The 17,069-nt window shown below is 35.0% G+C and overlaps 2 protein-coding genes across 4 annotated transcripts; both read left to right on the top strand.

Annotated features, from left to right (window-relative positions):
* The first annotated feature begins 4,934 nt into the window (after positions 1-4,934).
* Positions 4,935-9,944, top strand: LOC133790689 (cell division cycle 5-like protein). Its single transcript, XM_062228426.1, has 4 exons — positions 4,935-5,329; positions 5,817-7,541; positions 8,055-8,336; positions 8,653-9,944. Exons 1-4 carry the CDS (start codon positions 5,153-5,155, stop codon positions 9,448-9,450), a joined length of 2,982 nt encoding a protein of 993 aa, XP_062084410.1. The 5' UTR covers positions 4,935-5,152; the 3' UTR covers positions 9,451-9,944.
* A 626-nt stretch (positions 9,945-10,570) lies between these two features.
* LOC133790682 (low-specificity L-threonine aldolase 1-like) lies at positions 10,571-15,326 on the top strand. Of its 3 annotated transcripts, XM_062228419.1 has the most exons (11): positions 10,571-10,750; positions 11,677-11,735; positions 12,412-12,871; positions 13,493-13,604; positions 13,998-14,048; positions 14,193-14,264; positions 14,360-14,492; positions 14,586-14,644; positions 14,740-14,840; positions 14,936-15,002; positions 15,105-15,326. In XM_062228419.1, exons 3-11 carry the CDS (start codon positions 12,429-12,431, stop codon positions 15,141-15,143), a joined length of 1,077 nt encoding a protein of 358 aa, XP_062084403.1. In that variant the 5' UTR covers positions 10,571-10,750; positions 11,677-11,735; positions 12,412-12,428; the 3' UTR covers positions 15,144-15,326. The 3 variants fall into 3 exon arrangements, with proteins under 3 accessions (XP_062084403.1, XP_062084404.1, XP_062084402.1); XM_062228420.1 differs by lacking the exon at positions 11,677-11,735; XM_062228418.1 differs by lacking the exon at positions 10,571-10,750 and having other exon boundaries at positions 11,529-11,735.
* Positions 15,327-17,069: the final 1,743 nt, after the last annotated feature.

The following is a 17,069-nucleotide window of genomic DNA, read 5'->3' as shown; positions in this document are numbered from 1 at the left end:
ATATTTTGAAGCTCTTATGTGCAAGTACGATGTACTTCATAAAGTGGCAAATGTCTATCATCCACAGACTAATGGCCAAGCTTAGTTAGCTAATAAGGAGATAAAACACATTCTGGAAAAGACGGTAAATTTAGACCGCAAAGATTGGTCTACACGTCTTTTAGACGCTCTTTGGGCATACCGCACTGCTTTCAAATCCCATATTGGGATGTCTCCCATCGGCTTCTCTTTGGAAAAGCATGTCATTTACCTGTCGAGCTCGAGCATAAAGCTTATTGGGCTATCAAAGCCATCAACTTTGATCTTAATGCCGCATGTATCAATCGCAAACTCCAATTGCCTGAAATTGAGGAGTTGAGAAACGACGCATATAACAATTCCAGGATCTATAAAGCGAAGTTGAAAATCACTCATGATAAACAGATCCTACGAAAACACTTTGAGACAAATCAGAAAGTGCATCTGTATGATTCTCGTTTACACTTGCACCCCCGTAAACTGAGATCACGATAGACTGGTCCATTTGTAGTGAAGCAAGAATTTCCCAACAGTTATGTTGAGGTCGTGGACCCAACCGATGGGAGAATTTTTAAAGTCAATGGCCAAAGACTAAAGCATTACATTAAGAGTGAGTCACATTAAAGAGGTCATTCTTAAGGACCCAGTTTATACACTTAGAAATTCTGAATGGTTTGTTTGTTTTTATTTTTCTGTCTTTCTTTTATTTTTTGTATGTTTTTTGTTCTTGTATTTTGTTTGTTTTGGGTATTGTTATCAGGTTATTTCAACTATCGCCTCATGGACATTGTCATCATCCATGTGTTATATTTCCCTATCTTTTTCATTAAATATTCATTTTGACATCGAGGACACTGTCTGGTTTTTGGTTGGGGTGGTGACATTCATTTTGAGAATCTTATTGTCTTGTTGAATTTTTAAGTTAAATTTTCTCAAAATTATTCGAGCATGAATACAATTTGTTGGTTTGAGTAAGTTTTTATTATGTTTAGCTATTAAGAAGTGATTTTCAAAGTTCTTTTATGCACTTTCCAAACATGTGGTAAATTGGTGTTAACACAAATAGTTGAGAGAAATTTCAAGTTTAAAGATTTTCATTTCTTGGTGAAACTCTCTGCCGATGAAGACATATCACACTTTATATGATTTAAAGGCACGATCGTTGTGAGAGTTAAGAAAATAACTTTTTGAAATTTTATTGATCATTTGAGTTGACAAAAAATAATTTTTGAGATTTAAAACGTGATATTTACTGGAGGGATAATTTTTGTTTGAATGAGCATTTGTTGTAATCTTTTCATTTTCTTGTATTTTGTCTTTATTTTTTATGTTGTCTATTATCAAAAAAATAAATACTATAAAAAAATCAAAAATAAAATATATATAAAAAAATCAAAAAAATAAATAAAAAAAAAAGAACAAGAGCAACATTTCTCATTTTTCATCTTTTGTAGTTTTGTTGAAGTAAAAATAAAAATAAAAAATACCAACATTACTACATTTGTTTTCAATTTATGTTTTAAAAAAAAGGGTTGTGTATTTTATTTTTCATTATTGGCTCCTAGTGTTGTTTTGTAAATCCTGAAAGTTTTTATATCATTTGAATTCCAATTAATTGATTAATCTATCTTTTGATCAATGTTTGTTCAAATTGTTTGTCCTAAAAAATTATCTTCTCTCATTTGAGCGTTAATTGTTACATTTCCAATTCCAATAGTGTTATCCATACCATTAAAGTTCTTTCAGTGACCGTGAGAAATTTGGAGTTGAGGCATTTTTACTTTTGAGATGTTTCGATACTATTTGTGTTGTGACTTGCGATAAAAAAAAATATAGTTTGGTGCACACACATACAACTCTAGAATTGCAACTGAAGTAGCTTAGATAGTAATTTCTGATTTCTTGCTCATACTTTAAAAATACTTAGATGATTTTACTTGGTTTGACTTGATTATTCAACTTGATAATTTTCTTTTCAGTTTGAATTGCTAGGGACTAGTAATAAACTAGTCGAGGGATGTGATTAGTGCTAAAAAATGTCAATTTATCAGTTTTAAAGTGTAAAATAAATTAAGTTTTAATTAATATTTTCATGAATTTATTGTAATATATTTTATAATTAAAAATATTAATTTTAATTTAATTTTTGTTTAATTTTCAAGAAATAAATTGCATTTTGAACATTAATAAAAAGAAAGAATAATAAAATAGTTGAAATTGGAGAAAAGAATGAAAAGTTGGCATTTTTGTGGTCCAAGCCCAGCAGGAGTAGGCCCAAGTGCAGCCCCACGCCTGGCCCAGTCCGCATGTTGACCCGGTCAAACAGGGTCCTCTCCTTAGCTGCTCAGCATCCAAGTGTCGCCTCCCCACTGGTCCAACCCCTGCCTTCAGCTCTAAGCATGCGCCAGATGGCATTTTTCTACTGGCTGCAAGTTGGTCAATGCCACCAGTTGCCACATTGTGTTGACAGCCCATTTTGGGTGCTTTTTACCTATTTATTTTGAGTTTTAAAACTCACATTTTGTGTTTATTTATAAAATTGGGCATGATAATCATTTACTAACATAGCTAGATTAATATTAATAATAAGATTTGATTTTTTAAAATCATATTTTATTATTAATATTTCAAATTTATTTTGTAAATCTCATTTGTAGTTTAATTTATTTTTAGTCATTTTCTTGTTCTATAAACAGAGATTATTCTTTCACATTTGGTATGTAATTTTGGAGAGTAGATAAACTATAACAAAATTTCTACTAACTTTCTTCTTAGAATTTTGTAAGCATTATGAGCATAATGGTCTAATCTTTCTATGAAGATTAGAGATGATTCCATATGCTAATGATGTTATTTTGTTATTTTGATTTGCTATATTCTTAATATAATGCATTTTAGTTGTTTATGTTATTTCAATCTCATCTTTATTTACTTGTGCTAATAGTATATATGATTAGTCATGCTCTTTCTATGTGTTTATAATTAGTAAAAGTAATATTAATACATAATTTGATGTCTAATCTTCTATTACATTATTGTCTTTGGGTATTTTGTCATTTTTAGATTTTTTATAAGATTAGTATTGTACTCTAAAGTAAAAAACTTTATAACTCAAATTGACTTTTGTTAGAAAAAAATATGGACTTTAATGTTAGATTTTCTAAGTAAATGTTGGGATGTGAACTATTTACTTATGTAGTTTTGTAAATCAAGTAACTAAGTAACTAAACAAGCATATGGATGATTATTGAAACCTTTCTACTTTTCAACTCTTGATTACATCTTGTTTTTCTTTTTCACTTGTCTCATTTTATCATTTCGTAAAAAATATAACAAAAAAATCTCAAATCTCCATTTCCATCACTTTGTACTAATCTTTTGTGTTTATTTTTTCTACTAATGTTTTTGTTCTTAGTTACCTCCTTGTGGAATTGACCGTTCATCTACACTACAACCATTGCTTAGTGGATGCACATTTTAGGCGCTAAACAATAACGATGATGAATGAGTGATCCCTGATCACATCAAAGATATGGTTGTCGGCGTCCCTGTTGAGAAAAATCATGTAGGAAGGCCGGAGAAGAAGAAATTGGGTAGGTCGAAGAACAACTGCTATCTTTCTAGCGGGGAAACGGTCGTCCAGCCATGTAAGTGTAGCAGATGTGGTGGCAGTGAGCACAATAGGAATCCATGTAATGCTAGGCTTTAAACATTGTCTTATCAATATGTTGTTGACTACTTACTCACTTGTCTATCATCACATTATCGTGTTATGCAAACTCCTAGTGTATGAATTGATGTCACTGGGATATTGTTGTTATATCATTCGGGTTCTTCTACTGTTATTTTGTTGGTTTTGATCTAAATGGAAAAAAACTTAGCAATTTTTTCCCTATTTGCCTCGACAGGCCTCGACACGTCTCGATGGGGCCTCGACACGCCTCGATGTCTATCTAGGTCTATCGATGTATCATCAAGGCCCATCGAGGCCGCTATGTTCATAACTTGATGATGTCTATCGATGTCTGTCAAGGTAGCATCGAGACCCATCGAAGCCGCTATGTATATAACTTGATTTGGCCCCATCGGGGCCTGTCGAGGTAGCATTGAGGCTGCTATGTTCATAACTTGATTTGGCCCCATCGAGACCTGTCGAGGCAGATTTATTTTAACATTTTGAAGGTCCTTAGATGGTGTTGTCGACGCCCATCGAGGCGGTTTGTTTGACCTATCGATTTTTGTCGAGGCAGACACATTTATGTGATTTTCGTTGTATTTTTTAATATTAGTGAAAATTTTGGGTCGAGTTTAATCGAGTTATATCGAGGCAGATCGATGTAGAAAAATAGTGATATTTTTTTCGAGTATGTACAAAAAAATAATGTTCACCAATTGAACCATATACAAAAAAATATCATCATGGTGCCAATGTCTGAAAGAATAGGTCCACACACCATTGGGTTCTGAAAAACTGCATGTTCGCACCGGTAATGATATCGAGTGGTAACCTAGCAATCAAATGCTTGATATATTTGATGGCAAACATAACACAATTCCCATTGCATATAATTGAATTTGTGTCAATTATAAATAAATTTAAAAGTGAATTTTATTGTTTATGTTTGACATAAATATTCTATATTTATTTATTATGTATTTTTAATTTATATCAACTATAGCTGATAATCTCACTAAATTTGTACTTAATGAATAAAATTTTGTTGTGTAGAACAATCATACACCATGTAATTGATGTTTTAATCAATGTAATTTAGATAAAAAAAATGAAAATAGAGAAATATTTCCTAAATTCCTTTTATTTATATTAAAGGATTTTTTTTTGGACAAAAATATAATATTTGAGCTAATACATCAATAGTGAACAATATAACATAAAAAATTAATTAATAATAAAGGCGAGAGAGACCGAGACGAGAGAGATAAGAGAAAACCCTCACAAATCGGGACAGACACACTGTGGAGACAAACAACGAACACACCGAAACGCTAGGGTTTAATCGACTCTTCTCTGTCTCTGATTCTAGCTCTTTCAGAAAGCTAGGGTTTTCCCCTTTAATGTTTGTTCTTCTCCCCAGAATAGCAGTGCGAGGGTTTTTCTAAAAAAGGGGCCAAGATGAGGATTATGATCAAGGGTGGTGTTTGGAAGAACACCGAGGATGAGATCCTTAAAGCCGCGGTTATGAAGTATGGAAAGAATCAGTGGGCTCGAATCTCTTCGCTTTTGGTTCGCAAATCCGCCAAGCAGTGTAAGGCTCGCTGGTACGAGTGGCTTGATCCTTCCATCAAAAAGGTATTTTTATTTCTTCCTCTTCTTCCGTTAGGAACTTATGCTCTTTTTTTTAATGGATGAATAGAGTAGTAAATGAATGTTTTTGACCCAAAATTTAGCATTTCTTACTGTTCTGCACTCTTTAGATTTGAGCTAAGAGTTAGTTCTTGAAGTTTTTATTCTTGTATTGCATAATTTGCGGCAGTAACTCTCTATTCGACCTCAAGTTTTACATTGTGCTTTTTGCACTTGTTAAAATGAGAGCACACCTTGACGAAATTTTTAAGAATTAGAAGACCAGAGTATTCTTTTCTTATATATTCCATGATCAATTAAATGGGTTATGATTTTATTTAATGCTATGTTAATTTCCTTGGAAATAGTTACTTTCTACGTTCTCATTCAAAAGAGCTATTCTGAACCAATTATGCTGTCTTTATATCTGGAATACACTTGTCCATTTATGAGTGCAATTCAACTGATGTTTTAATTTGAATTAATTTTGTAGACCGAGTGGACAAGGGAAGAGGATGAGAAACTGCTTCATCTTGCCAAGCTCATGCCCACGCAGTGGAGAACTATTGCTCCAATTGTTGGCCGTACTCCATCCCAGTGCCTTGAGCGGTATGAGAAGCTTCTTGATGCTGCTTGTGTTAAGGATGACAACTATGAACCTGGTGATGATCCACGGAAATTGCGTCCTGGAGAGATTGATCCAAACCCCGAGTCAAAGCCTGCACGGCCAGATCCTGTTGATATGGATGAGGATGAGAAGGAAATGCTTTCGGAGGCACGAGCTCGGTTAGCAAACACAAGGGGTAAGAAGGCAAAAAGGAAAGCCAGGGAGAAGCAGCTTGAAGAGGCAAGAAGGCTTGCTTCTTTACAGAAAAGGAGAGAATTAAAGGCTGCTGGGATTGACACTAGGCAGCGGAAGAGGAAAAGGAAGGGAATAGACTACAATGCAGAAATTCCCTTTGAAAAGAAGCCTCCTCCAGGTTTCTATGATGTTACTGAAGAAGACAGAACTGTTGAACAACCCAGTTTCCCAACCACTATAGAGGAACTCGAAGGAAAAAGAAGAATTGATGTGGAAGCACAGATGAGAAAGCAAGACATTGCGAAGAATAAAATTGCAGAAAGGCAGGATGCCCCATCGGCCATATTGCAAGCCAACAAATTGAATGATCCCGAAGCAGTTAGGAAGAGGTCAAAGCTGATGCTTCCTGCTCCCCAAATTTCAGACCATGAACTGGAAGAGATTGCAAAGATTGGTTATGCTAGTGATCTTCTTGCTGGTGGGGAGGATCTCACTGATGGGAATGGTGCAACACGTGCTCTACTTGCAAATTATGGTCAGACACCCCGACAGGGAGTCACTCCTTTACGAACTCCACAAAGAACGCCTGCTGGTAAGGGTGATGCTATCATGATGGAAGCAGAAAACTTGGCAAGGTTGAGGGAGTCTCAAACACCATTGTTAGGTGGGGAGAATCCAGAGTTGCATCCTTCAGATTTTTCAGGGGTCACCCCTAAGAAGAAGGAGATCCAAACGCCAAACCCAATGCTAACTCCATCTGCAACACCTGGAGCTGCGGGCCTTACTCCTAGAATTGGTATGACACCAACCAGAGATGGCTATTCTTTTGGTATGACACCAAAGGGTACTCCGATTAGGGATGAACTCCGCATCAATGAAGATATGGAGCTCCATGAAAGTTCAAAACTTGAGCTACGGAGACAGGCTGATATGAGAAGAAACTTAATTTCAGGCCTTAGCAATCTATCACAACCAAAGAATGAGTATCAGTTAGTTGTGCAGCCTGGTCCAGAAGATAATGAAGAACCAGAACAAAATATCGAAGAAGATATGTCTGACAGGCTAGCTAGAGAAAAGGCTGCAGAAGAAGCACGACTGCAAGCATTACTTAAGAAAAGATCCAAAGTGCTTCAGAGGGAGCTTCCTAGACCTCCTGCTGCTTCACTGGAATTAATTAAAAATTCCTTGATGAGAGCAGATGGAGACAAGAGTTCTTTTGTGCCTCCTACAGTAATAGAACAGGCTGATGAAATGATAAGAAAAGAGCTTCTGACATTGCTAGAGCATGATAATGCTAAGTATCCACTGAATGAAAAGGTGAACAAAGAGAAAAAGAAAGGTGCAAGGCGCTCTGCAAATGGTTCTGCTGCTCCCGTCCCAGAGATAGAAGATTTTGAAGAAGATGAGCTGAGAGAGGTATCTTTATATTCTTGTGCTCTGTTGTAGATTCTCTAGTCATGTCCTGCTCTCTCTCATTCAATATGCACCTTTATTAGCATTTTAAAACACGAAGAAGACATAAATTTCTCTGAAGCTTTATTTAAAAGGCAGTAAATTTTGAAAATCACCAGCTTATTGTTTCTAATTGCACATTTTGAAATGGTCAATTCTGATTCCATTTTCTGTTTTTTTTTTAAAATAAACCGACTTATTTGATGGTATATCAACTGGATACAGTAGTTTGGTTATCTTCCATAAAATTCTAGCAGGATTTTAATAGTGGATTTGTTTGAGGCATGAGTATGTGCTCTATGAGAATCAATGTGTCAGCAAGCCAAGCACCTCATCACCCTCCTTTTCCATTTCTTCCATTTATATTTTGAATATAGTCTTATTTCAATATAGCTGCTTCGCATGATCCTCTTGAGCATTCTAGTGAGAACTACTCATTTGCATTATTATAATGGTAAAATATGATTTTGCTATCAGGCTGATAATTTCATCAAGGAAGAGGCTGGGTATCTTCGTGTAGCAATGGGACATGAAAGTGAATCACTCGATGAGTTTGTGGATGCACACAATACATGTTTAAATGATCTCATGTACTTTCCTACCCGTAATGCTTATGGCCTATCGAGTGTCGCTGGAAACATGGAGAAACTTGCTGCCTTGCAGAATGAGTATGAAAACGTCAGAAAGAATGTGGAAGATGATATCAAGAAGGCAGCAAACCTTGAAAAGAAGACTAAAATTCTCACTGATGGTTATGAGGTATGTTTATGTCTGGCTTAGCTTTTGCATCTTATTTCTGGCATAATTTTTCAATGTGAAAGCATGGTCAATGGGACATTTTGTGGCAATGTCCACTTCTGCCCAACATCAACTTTGTTGAATAAGTAATTGAATTGACTTGCTTAGGATTGTAGATTGACTGGGGTTTTCAATTATTAAGTTTTCTGTTTAAATAAGTTCATTTTTTCTGTTGTCTGTTTTATGCATTACCAAAGTATAGATTTCCCTGGGTGAAGAAAAAAAGTGAACAGATGTTTAGGTTGGTTACTAACTAGTGTTCATATCTGCTGTTTAGTTGCGGGCTAAAAAGAGTCTTTGGCCACAAATTGAGGAGACTTTCAAACAAATGGATACTGCTGCAAAAGAACTCGAGTGCTTCCAAGCTTTACAAAAGCAAGAGCAATTAGCAGCATCACATCGGATTAATAATATCTGGGAAGAGGTTAAGAAGCAGAAGGAGCTTGAGCGAACTTTACAAAAGCGGTATGGAGATCTGTTAGAGGAGCTAGAAAGGACACGGCACCAAATGGATGAATTCAGAGTGCAAGCACAAAAGCAAGAAGAGATAGCACAAAAGCAAGAAGAGATAGCAGCAAATAATTGCGAGACTGAGTTAGCTGAATCCGCAGTAAATCAATCTGTTGAACAGAGCACAGAGGATTCTGGGTTAACAGTTGCCTCAGATGAGGTTGGTAGTGCTATGTCCATCGACCCATCTCGCGATGAAAATGCTAGTCAGCAAACGGAATCTATTCAAGAGCATGCTCAATCTCCCGCAGCTCATGATAAAATACCTCCTGCTGCAGATGGAGAGCACTTGACAGTGGTAGAAGGAAATGGTTCTAACAGTCAACTCTCCATTCCGAATGGCATGGGAGACGGTTTGAGCGAGGTGGTCGCTGAGGAAAAGAAAGTGGCACAAAACTCTGTTGATGAAGTGGCCAATGATGACATGACCACGGATGAGATAACCAAGGATGTCAAGAATCAGCAAAATGCAACAATACAGGAAAGCAGCATTCCAGAAACTGCCAGTGATGGTGGTTTTGTTGGAGATGCCAAGGAGGTTTCTGGTAATGGCAGGGAGATGTGAAGTAGCTTGGTTAACTCTTGTCAATAAGAATCCTCACTTGTTGAATTTCAATGGCATGCAGTCTAAATTTGGATGGGAATTGTTGAGAAAAATAACTCAAAATGAGGGATAGATGGTTTGAATTGGAAAGTGAGAAATGGTATTGCTTGCCAGAGGTTATTGTATGAACATCAGTGTTTCCGAACAAATCGTTGGTCAGCTGGCCGAAGCTTCATGAGATGTTTGAAACTGTTCTAAAGAACTTTAGGCATCCATTCATTGTTTTTATCAGAAGGGAAGGAAAAAAAAATGGTAAATGGTCTATTTTACTCAGTTTGGACATTTGAAAATGTTATATCTGGTAATTGACCGACCATTTGTGCGGTGCAACTATTATTAGAGTGAGGAAATCTTTGTGTAATTGCATCTCTTCCTCGAGGATTTTGTATTGATATTATTGTCACATCTTTTTCTAATTGTTTAATATTGCCTAATACTAGTCAAATTTTGTTCTACCATCGAGTCAGGTATCCTAATCGAGATGGAGTTTGAGCACATGAATAGTACTTGTCACAAGACATCAATTTGGATTCAAATTTTATCAGCCATCATGTATTAAAAAAGTTAGTTTTGGATAGTATTGTTAGTGAAAGCCCTGTATGCAAATATTAATGTATATATATATGTATATGTATAGTTGCTAATCATTAATATTAGAATAGACGTGATGTAATTTGATTGGAGTAAGAAATATAAGAGAAAAAAATTGATATAAAATCATACATTTTTGTCTTACATTTAGGGTTATGGGAAATAATTAGGTGGATGAATTCAATTTTTTCTTATCTTATCATAAGCTTTTTTTTCCTTCAAAAAGTAAGCCCCATTATATTGGTAAGTGGATCGACACCCCATTGTGAGACTTAAAAAAAGTCTTATTTTTTTCTTTTAATAAAAATTGTTTCGAACAACACAATTATATGTGGGCCAATAAACCAGAAATGGATGGACAAGTCCAAAGTAGTGTCGTGTCTCTTATGTGTCAAAAGCAAAATTGAACTAAATGCATATCTATCTCCAAATACATTTCATCTCTATTGAACTAAATAATTAATTAAATTTAGGTCCTCAGAGATAACAATTCCAACTAAGCAGCCCCAAAAAACCATTTTGAACTCTTTTCTTTTCTTGATGGATTAAGCTCATGCGTCATGCACTGAGCTGAGCTTAGCAGCACTCCCATAAATACCTTCTTCCTCTTCTTATCTAACACACTCTCTCTTCTCTCACACCTTCAAGGCTTTTAACATTCATAAACAAGGTACGGCTTTCATTTTCTAACATATATTTTTTTATCTTCTATTATGTGTTTTATTTTTAATATACATATATATCTATCTATGTTTGTATGAACTGGTCCATATTTATCAACGTGTCATCATATATGTATGTACACAAATGTTTGTGAGGTCTTTATTAAGCGTAAGGATTCCATAGTGGTCGATAGTGATGATGCTGATTCCATATACAACTATGTAACGACGACGACCTTTGTAGTCTTGTCTCAAAAAATAAAGTACTGTTTCACAGCATGAGAACGTGAAGAAAAAGTAAGACTCTCTCCCCCATTGAAAAAAAAAATCAAGTTGGACCACTGTGGATCCTGCTAAAAAAAAATCAAACCAGAGAATTGAAATAAAACAAAATCAGGGAGGGTGGGGGGCCGGAATCTAACACAAAATGATACAATAGTTTTACTAGAATATTCAGATTTTAAATGAATGTGTTTACATATAATGACATAACAATAGTTTGGTTGATGATGATTGATGAATATATATTACTAGTCAATACCAAAAATATATAAAAAAAGAACAGTGGAAAAGGGACAAGAAAAGAGAGGTCGGAATAGATATTGATGTGTCTATAAGTGCCACACTAATTGTATGTAGGCTTTAATCTTCTTTTTTTGTGTGAGTGACACCACTTGAGATTTCATTCTTTTTCTTGTGATTCTATGCTTTCCTTTTCTTATTTGGTTTGTTTTATCTCATCATTTTTTTAGCTTTAAGATTCCACTTGTCCTTTAACTTTTCTGGGTGTTGCTTTGTCCACTGCATGGACTACTAATAAGTGGCCAACTTAGGCTATACACACATAATAAGTAGCAAAAAGTTGGGTGAATTTTAGTGGTTCTTTTGGAGTTTTCTTGATAAATAGTGCTTTCTTTGGGTTCTTTGTTCACAGGCAGCAAACTCTTGTAGACTCTCCTATTAACTGAAGAAAAAGTTTGAGTTTATCAAAAGGTGAGTTTGTTGCCTGTTTAATTAAGCTTTTTTATCTTTAAATAATGATTAACAAATTTTTTTAAGGAGGTATTCACACTATCAAAAAGTGCTTTAGCATGTTTAGAAAACTTAACCAAACTGTTTATAAACTGTTTGTGTTGATAACCCTAAGAGTTTTTCCAAGTTGTTTTAGGTGGTAGCTTTAGTTTTATTTTTGCATGCAGTCTATTCTTACATGTTATTTTTGTTCTTCTCACTCTCTGGTCATTTTATCTGAGTTTTGTATTATACTTTCTGGGTTTTGAGCATAATTCCTCTAAATTAATACGCTTAGTCCTTGTAGAAAGTTTCTTCATTTTTGTAATTTTATGCAGAATTTGGTATGGTAAACTGATTCTTCATTCTTCATAACTTTGGTTTTTGGAATGAGTTTTGAGTTTTGGTACATTAGTTTTCGTTTTCCTTAAGAATAGTTCCAAGATAAGATGTACACGGTAGCTATGAAAATTATTATTACCAAACAGGTCCTTACCCCTGTATTTGTCATAGGAAAGATCTCAACTTTCTTCTATTTTCTTTACAATTCTACTTCTTAAATAACGATTCATCATCTTGGTCTTGGTGGGTCGCACTCGTAGCCAAATGAAATATTTTTTGGGTTTATATTAACAAGTTAATATGTTTCCTTTGTTAGAATTTGTATCAGTGAAAATGGTGACAAGAAGAGTGGATCTCCGGTCTGACACAGTGACCAAACCAACCGAAACAATGCGAGCTGCCATGGCTACGGCTGAAGTGGACGACGACGTTTTGGGAAATGACCCGACTGCGTTTCGATTGGAATCAGAAATGGCAAAGATGATGGACAAAGAAGCTGCACTTTTTGTTCCCTCAGGGACTATGGGGAACCTAATTAGTGTTCTTGTTCATTGTGACATAAGGGGGAGTGAAGTCATTCTTGGACACAATTCCCATATTCATATTTATGAGAATGGAGGCATTTCAACCATTGGTGGGGTTCATCCCAGAACAGTCAAGAACAATGCTGATGGAACTATGGATATTGATGCAATCGAGGCCTCCATTAGAGACCCCAAAGGAGAGCTTGTCTACCCAACTACAAGGCTCATCTGCTTGGAAAATACACATGGAAAGTAAGGATCTTCATTTTTTGTCTGAACTCATACTATAATATAGGTTTTTTCTTAAATTATATATACATATTATAATACCCTGTTGGCAGATTTTCCAATGCCTGGTCTTATTATAATGATAAACTTTAGAGTTGGTACTGGTGTTGTATTTTAATGCTGTCACATGTTGCCAAATGGCTAAGCTATCACTGCACTGCTTTTCACTTGTGGTCAATATGTGCTGAGGAACTGAAATGATTATATTTATAATATATATTTGGTATGTTTGAGCTTCAACAAGTCTTAAATAGTACTCATTTGGAGTTTTTATTATCCTTATAAAAGGAACCCTGCAATCTTTCTCACTCTTAAATATATTAATTCTAGTGTCATATACGACAAATATGCTTCACTTCACCCAATTAATTGTTTAGATAGATGGCTGTGATAATTCAGATGTCCTAGCCACTCTTTAAACTTTAATGACTTCTTCTTTTGTCAAAATAAGATGCCATTCTTGGATAAAGTTTAGTTGGTTGTGTTTTCTTTCCAAATTATCTCTTGGATATCTTTAGCAAACAATATGAGCTAACTTCTCAAGCTGTCTTGGAAATCTCCCAATGGGATATTTCTGAAATGCAGCACTGGTGGTAGAGTGCTCTCTGTAGAATATACAGACAGAGTGGGAGAGGTAGCTAAGAAGCATGGTTTGAAGCTTCATATCGACGGAGCCCGAATTTTCAATGCAGCAGTTGTGAGTAAACTTTTCCTTTATACATTCTCTTTACTAAACACTTAGAAATAGTAAGTTGGTTGGCACTCTTGAAAATCTATGATGGTGTTACAATTCAGTTGATAATGATCACTTCAAAACTTGAGTTATAACTAACTGATCCTTTAAAATTTCAGAAAGGTATTTCCCAACATTGAAATTTGGTGATGAATTTAATCCTCGAGCTATAAATTGTTGATCCTTTAAGAATAGATTTTCATTGTCAACTTTTGTCTATGATTTCCATTTATTTAAATGGCATGGTTTTCATCATTGATTCTCAAACAATTAGCTTGTTGCTAAAAATGTATGATCTTGCATTTTGTTCTAAAAAATAATGTCTTATAACTCTAATGGAAAATGATTTGTTCACAGGCACTTGGTGTTCCTGTCAGCAGGCTTGTGCAAGCAGCTGATTCTGTTTCGGTATGATTTCCAACAATGGCGTTCTTACTTATCTAGTTCTTTTTGGTTTTTAATGACTGATTTATAAAAGAATTGTTTTTGTTTTTATGGTTTGAGTAAACTATGTTGCAGTACTAACTAGTCTCAAATCTGTGAACTAAGCAGGTATGTCTATCAAAAGGTCTGGGAGCTCCAGTTGGGACTATCATTGTTGGTTCCCAGAGCTTTATCAACAAGGTAAGAAGAACATAATTAAGTTTCGAATAACCAGGACTAGTTATGAATGAATGAATGAAATCTTTTTAATCATAATAAACTTGGTTCTTACATAGGCTAGAAGGTTGAGAAAAACTCTAGGTGGAGGAATGAGACAGGTTGGCGTTCTTTGTGCCGCCGCTTTGGTTGCTGTGCAAGAGAATGTTGCGAAACTAGAGTCTGATCACAAGAAAACCAAGTTTTTGGCAGGTTGATATAATATTAATCAGTACTAACTAAGTTATTTACTTATCCCAATTAGCTTATATTTACTTTAACCAATGGATGATCTTGTGAGCTTAGATGGGCTGAGTAAGGTGGAAGGACTAGAGGTGGATGTTGATTCAGTAGAGACCAACATGGTGAGCCATTTTCATTACCAAAATTTCTAAATGTTGCCATGTTTGGCAGCATTTTCATTACCATCTGACATATTTTTTTATTCATTTTTCAACAGATATTCATCGAAATACTCAAACACTCGAAGTTGAATGCAGAAAAGCTTCGCAAGAAGCTAGAAGAGCATGGCATATTTATGATGCAAGAGAGCTCATCCAGGTCTGTTTTTTGACATTACCAAAGCTCCAATTTAGATGGTTGATTACATGTAGACTAGTAGTAAAAACATTTAGTGTTTTTGGTCTTGGTTTCAGAATAAGAATTGTTATGCACCACCAAATTTCATTCAATGATGCCCAATTTACCTTGTCATGCTTTCAGGTGATCAAACATCTTATAATGTAATTTTTTTTTCCAGTGGTTAATTTTTTTTTAACTTACTGACTTTGTTTTATTTGTCTCTTTTGTTGTAAAATTATGCAGCAAGCTCTGGGTGGAGTGCATGAAGAAAATGGCAACTAGTTGCAGAACCAAAGAAATTTAAAAAAATGCCTACCTCATTTCCAATGAGGAGCATTTTCATCTGCTTCTTTGAAATATATATATATATATATATATATATGCTTAAATTTGGAATTTAATTGTGTCAACTCTTGACATTGATTAATATGTTATTAATAAAAATAATGCTTAGACTTGTTTGAACTTTCTTGTTCTTTTTCCTTTTAGCAACCACAAGTTTGTCATGTATATTTAATAATTTATATTTAATATTTATATTTAATATTTATATGGGTGGTTTATTCAAGCGTATATGAATGATTAATTTGATTTATAAATTAATGGGTAAAAATGTTAACAAATGATTATGTTGAAAAAGATGTATTAGTATAAATTCCTTTTGTACACGCCACCAATCTCAGTCATTATAAAGTATGAAATGTGCACCTAGCCGTGTCTCATTAGTTGACCTAATGTTTTAGGTTTGTGTAATGTTTTAATGTTTTAGTGTATTATTTCGGTATATTATTATTCAATAAGCAAATGGTTAATAGTTTTGTCTCATTACTTGTTTAGAATGTGTGTTAGGACAAATTACTTTTTAAACCATATATTTTGTAAAATTATTTAATTAGAACTCTAAACCCAATTTTGGGTCAAATATTTCTCAACTGAAATCACATATAATTTACCAAACTAACAATTCAGAACAAAAATAAAATCATTCTACTTATATTAGTGAATACCCACGAGACAATGAAAGAAAACCTTATATAACCAAAAGTCCAAGAGTACAAACCAAACCACAACAGAAAATACACACCTAACAGAAACCAATTACAACAACCAAATACTAATATTCCTAATACACCCCCTCAAGATGAACTGTATAATTTTTTTACATTCATCTTGGAGATTAACTCATGAAATTGATTTGAAAACAGGGGCTTTGTGAGAACATCAGCAAGGTTGTGCTTTGAGGGGACATGAATAAGTTTGATGGAGCCATCTTGGACTCTTTCACGAATAAGGTGACAATCGATCTCGATATGCTTCGTCCTCTTATGAAACACCAGGTTTTCCGAGATGTGTATAGCAGCCGTGTTGTCACAATAGAGAATGGCGGGATGTGAATGTTGAATATCAAAGTCCTTCAGTAAGGAGAGAAGCCATGTGATCTCGCATGTGGTGTTGGCCATAGCACGGTATTCAGCTTCAGCTGACGATCTAGAGACAGTGGTTTGCTTCTTAGATTTCCATGAGATGAGAGATTGGCCAAGGAAGACACAGTAACCAGACACAGACCGTCTGGGTATCACTACAAGAAGCCCAATCTGCATCTGTGAAAATTTTGAGAGATAGATCTTCACATTTAAAGTTAGTTTCAGCATAAGCATTTAAGTGAGGAGGGGATTTAGCATAAAAAAAGAGGCCTTGGCCAGGAGTGCCCTTTAAATATTGAAGGATACGATGCGCTGCATTGAGATGAGGAGTCCTTGGAGAAGCTAAGAATTGACTTAGCTTATTGACAGCAAAAGAAATGTCAGGACGAGTAATCGTTAAGTAGATGAGTTTACCGATTAATCGTCTATATATGGTGGGGTCAGCTAAGAGATCCCCTTCATCTTTATTGAGTTTTGCATTAGGCTCCATTGGAGTGGAAGAAGGTTTGACCCCCAAGTAACCTGTATCACTCAATAATTGTAAGGTAAATGGGCGCTGAGACATAGATATACCTTTGGGAGAACGCCCAATCTCAAGGCCTAAGAAGAATCGTAAAGGGCCAAGGTCTTTTAGTTGAAAAACAGAGTGTAACATGTCTTTAAAATGAGAGGTAGCATCATCATTATTTGAGGCAATAATAATATCGTCAACATAGATTAGAAGAGCAATAAAGATATTAGAAGTGTTCTTAATGAATAATGTGTGGTCCGATTGAGATTGACG

Source organism: Humulus lupulus, chromosome 7, assembly GCF_963169125.1.
Source record: "Humulus lupulus chromosome 7, drHumLupu1.1, whole genome shotgun sequence".
In the NCBI taxonomy this organism is placed as follows: domain Eukaryota; kingdom Viridiplantae; phylum Streptophyta; class Magnoliopsida; order Rosales; family Cannabaceae; genus Humulus; species Humulus lupulus.
Note: the sequence above shows the minus strand (reverse complement) of the source record. Positions and strands in the feature narration are given on the sequence as shown.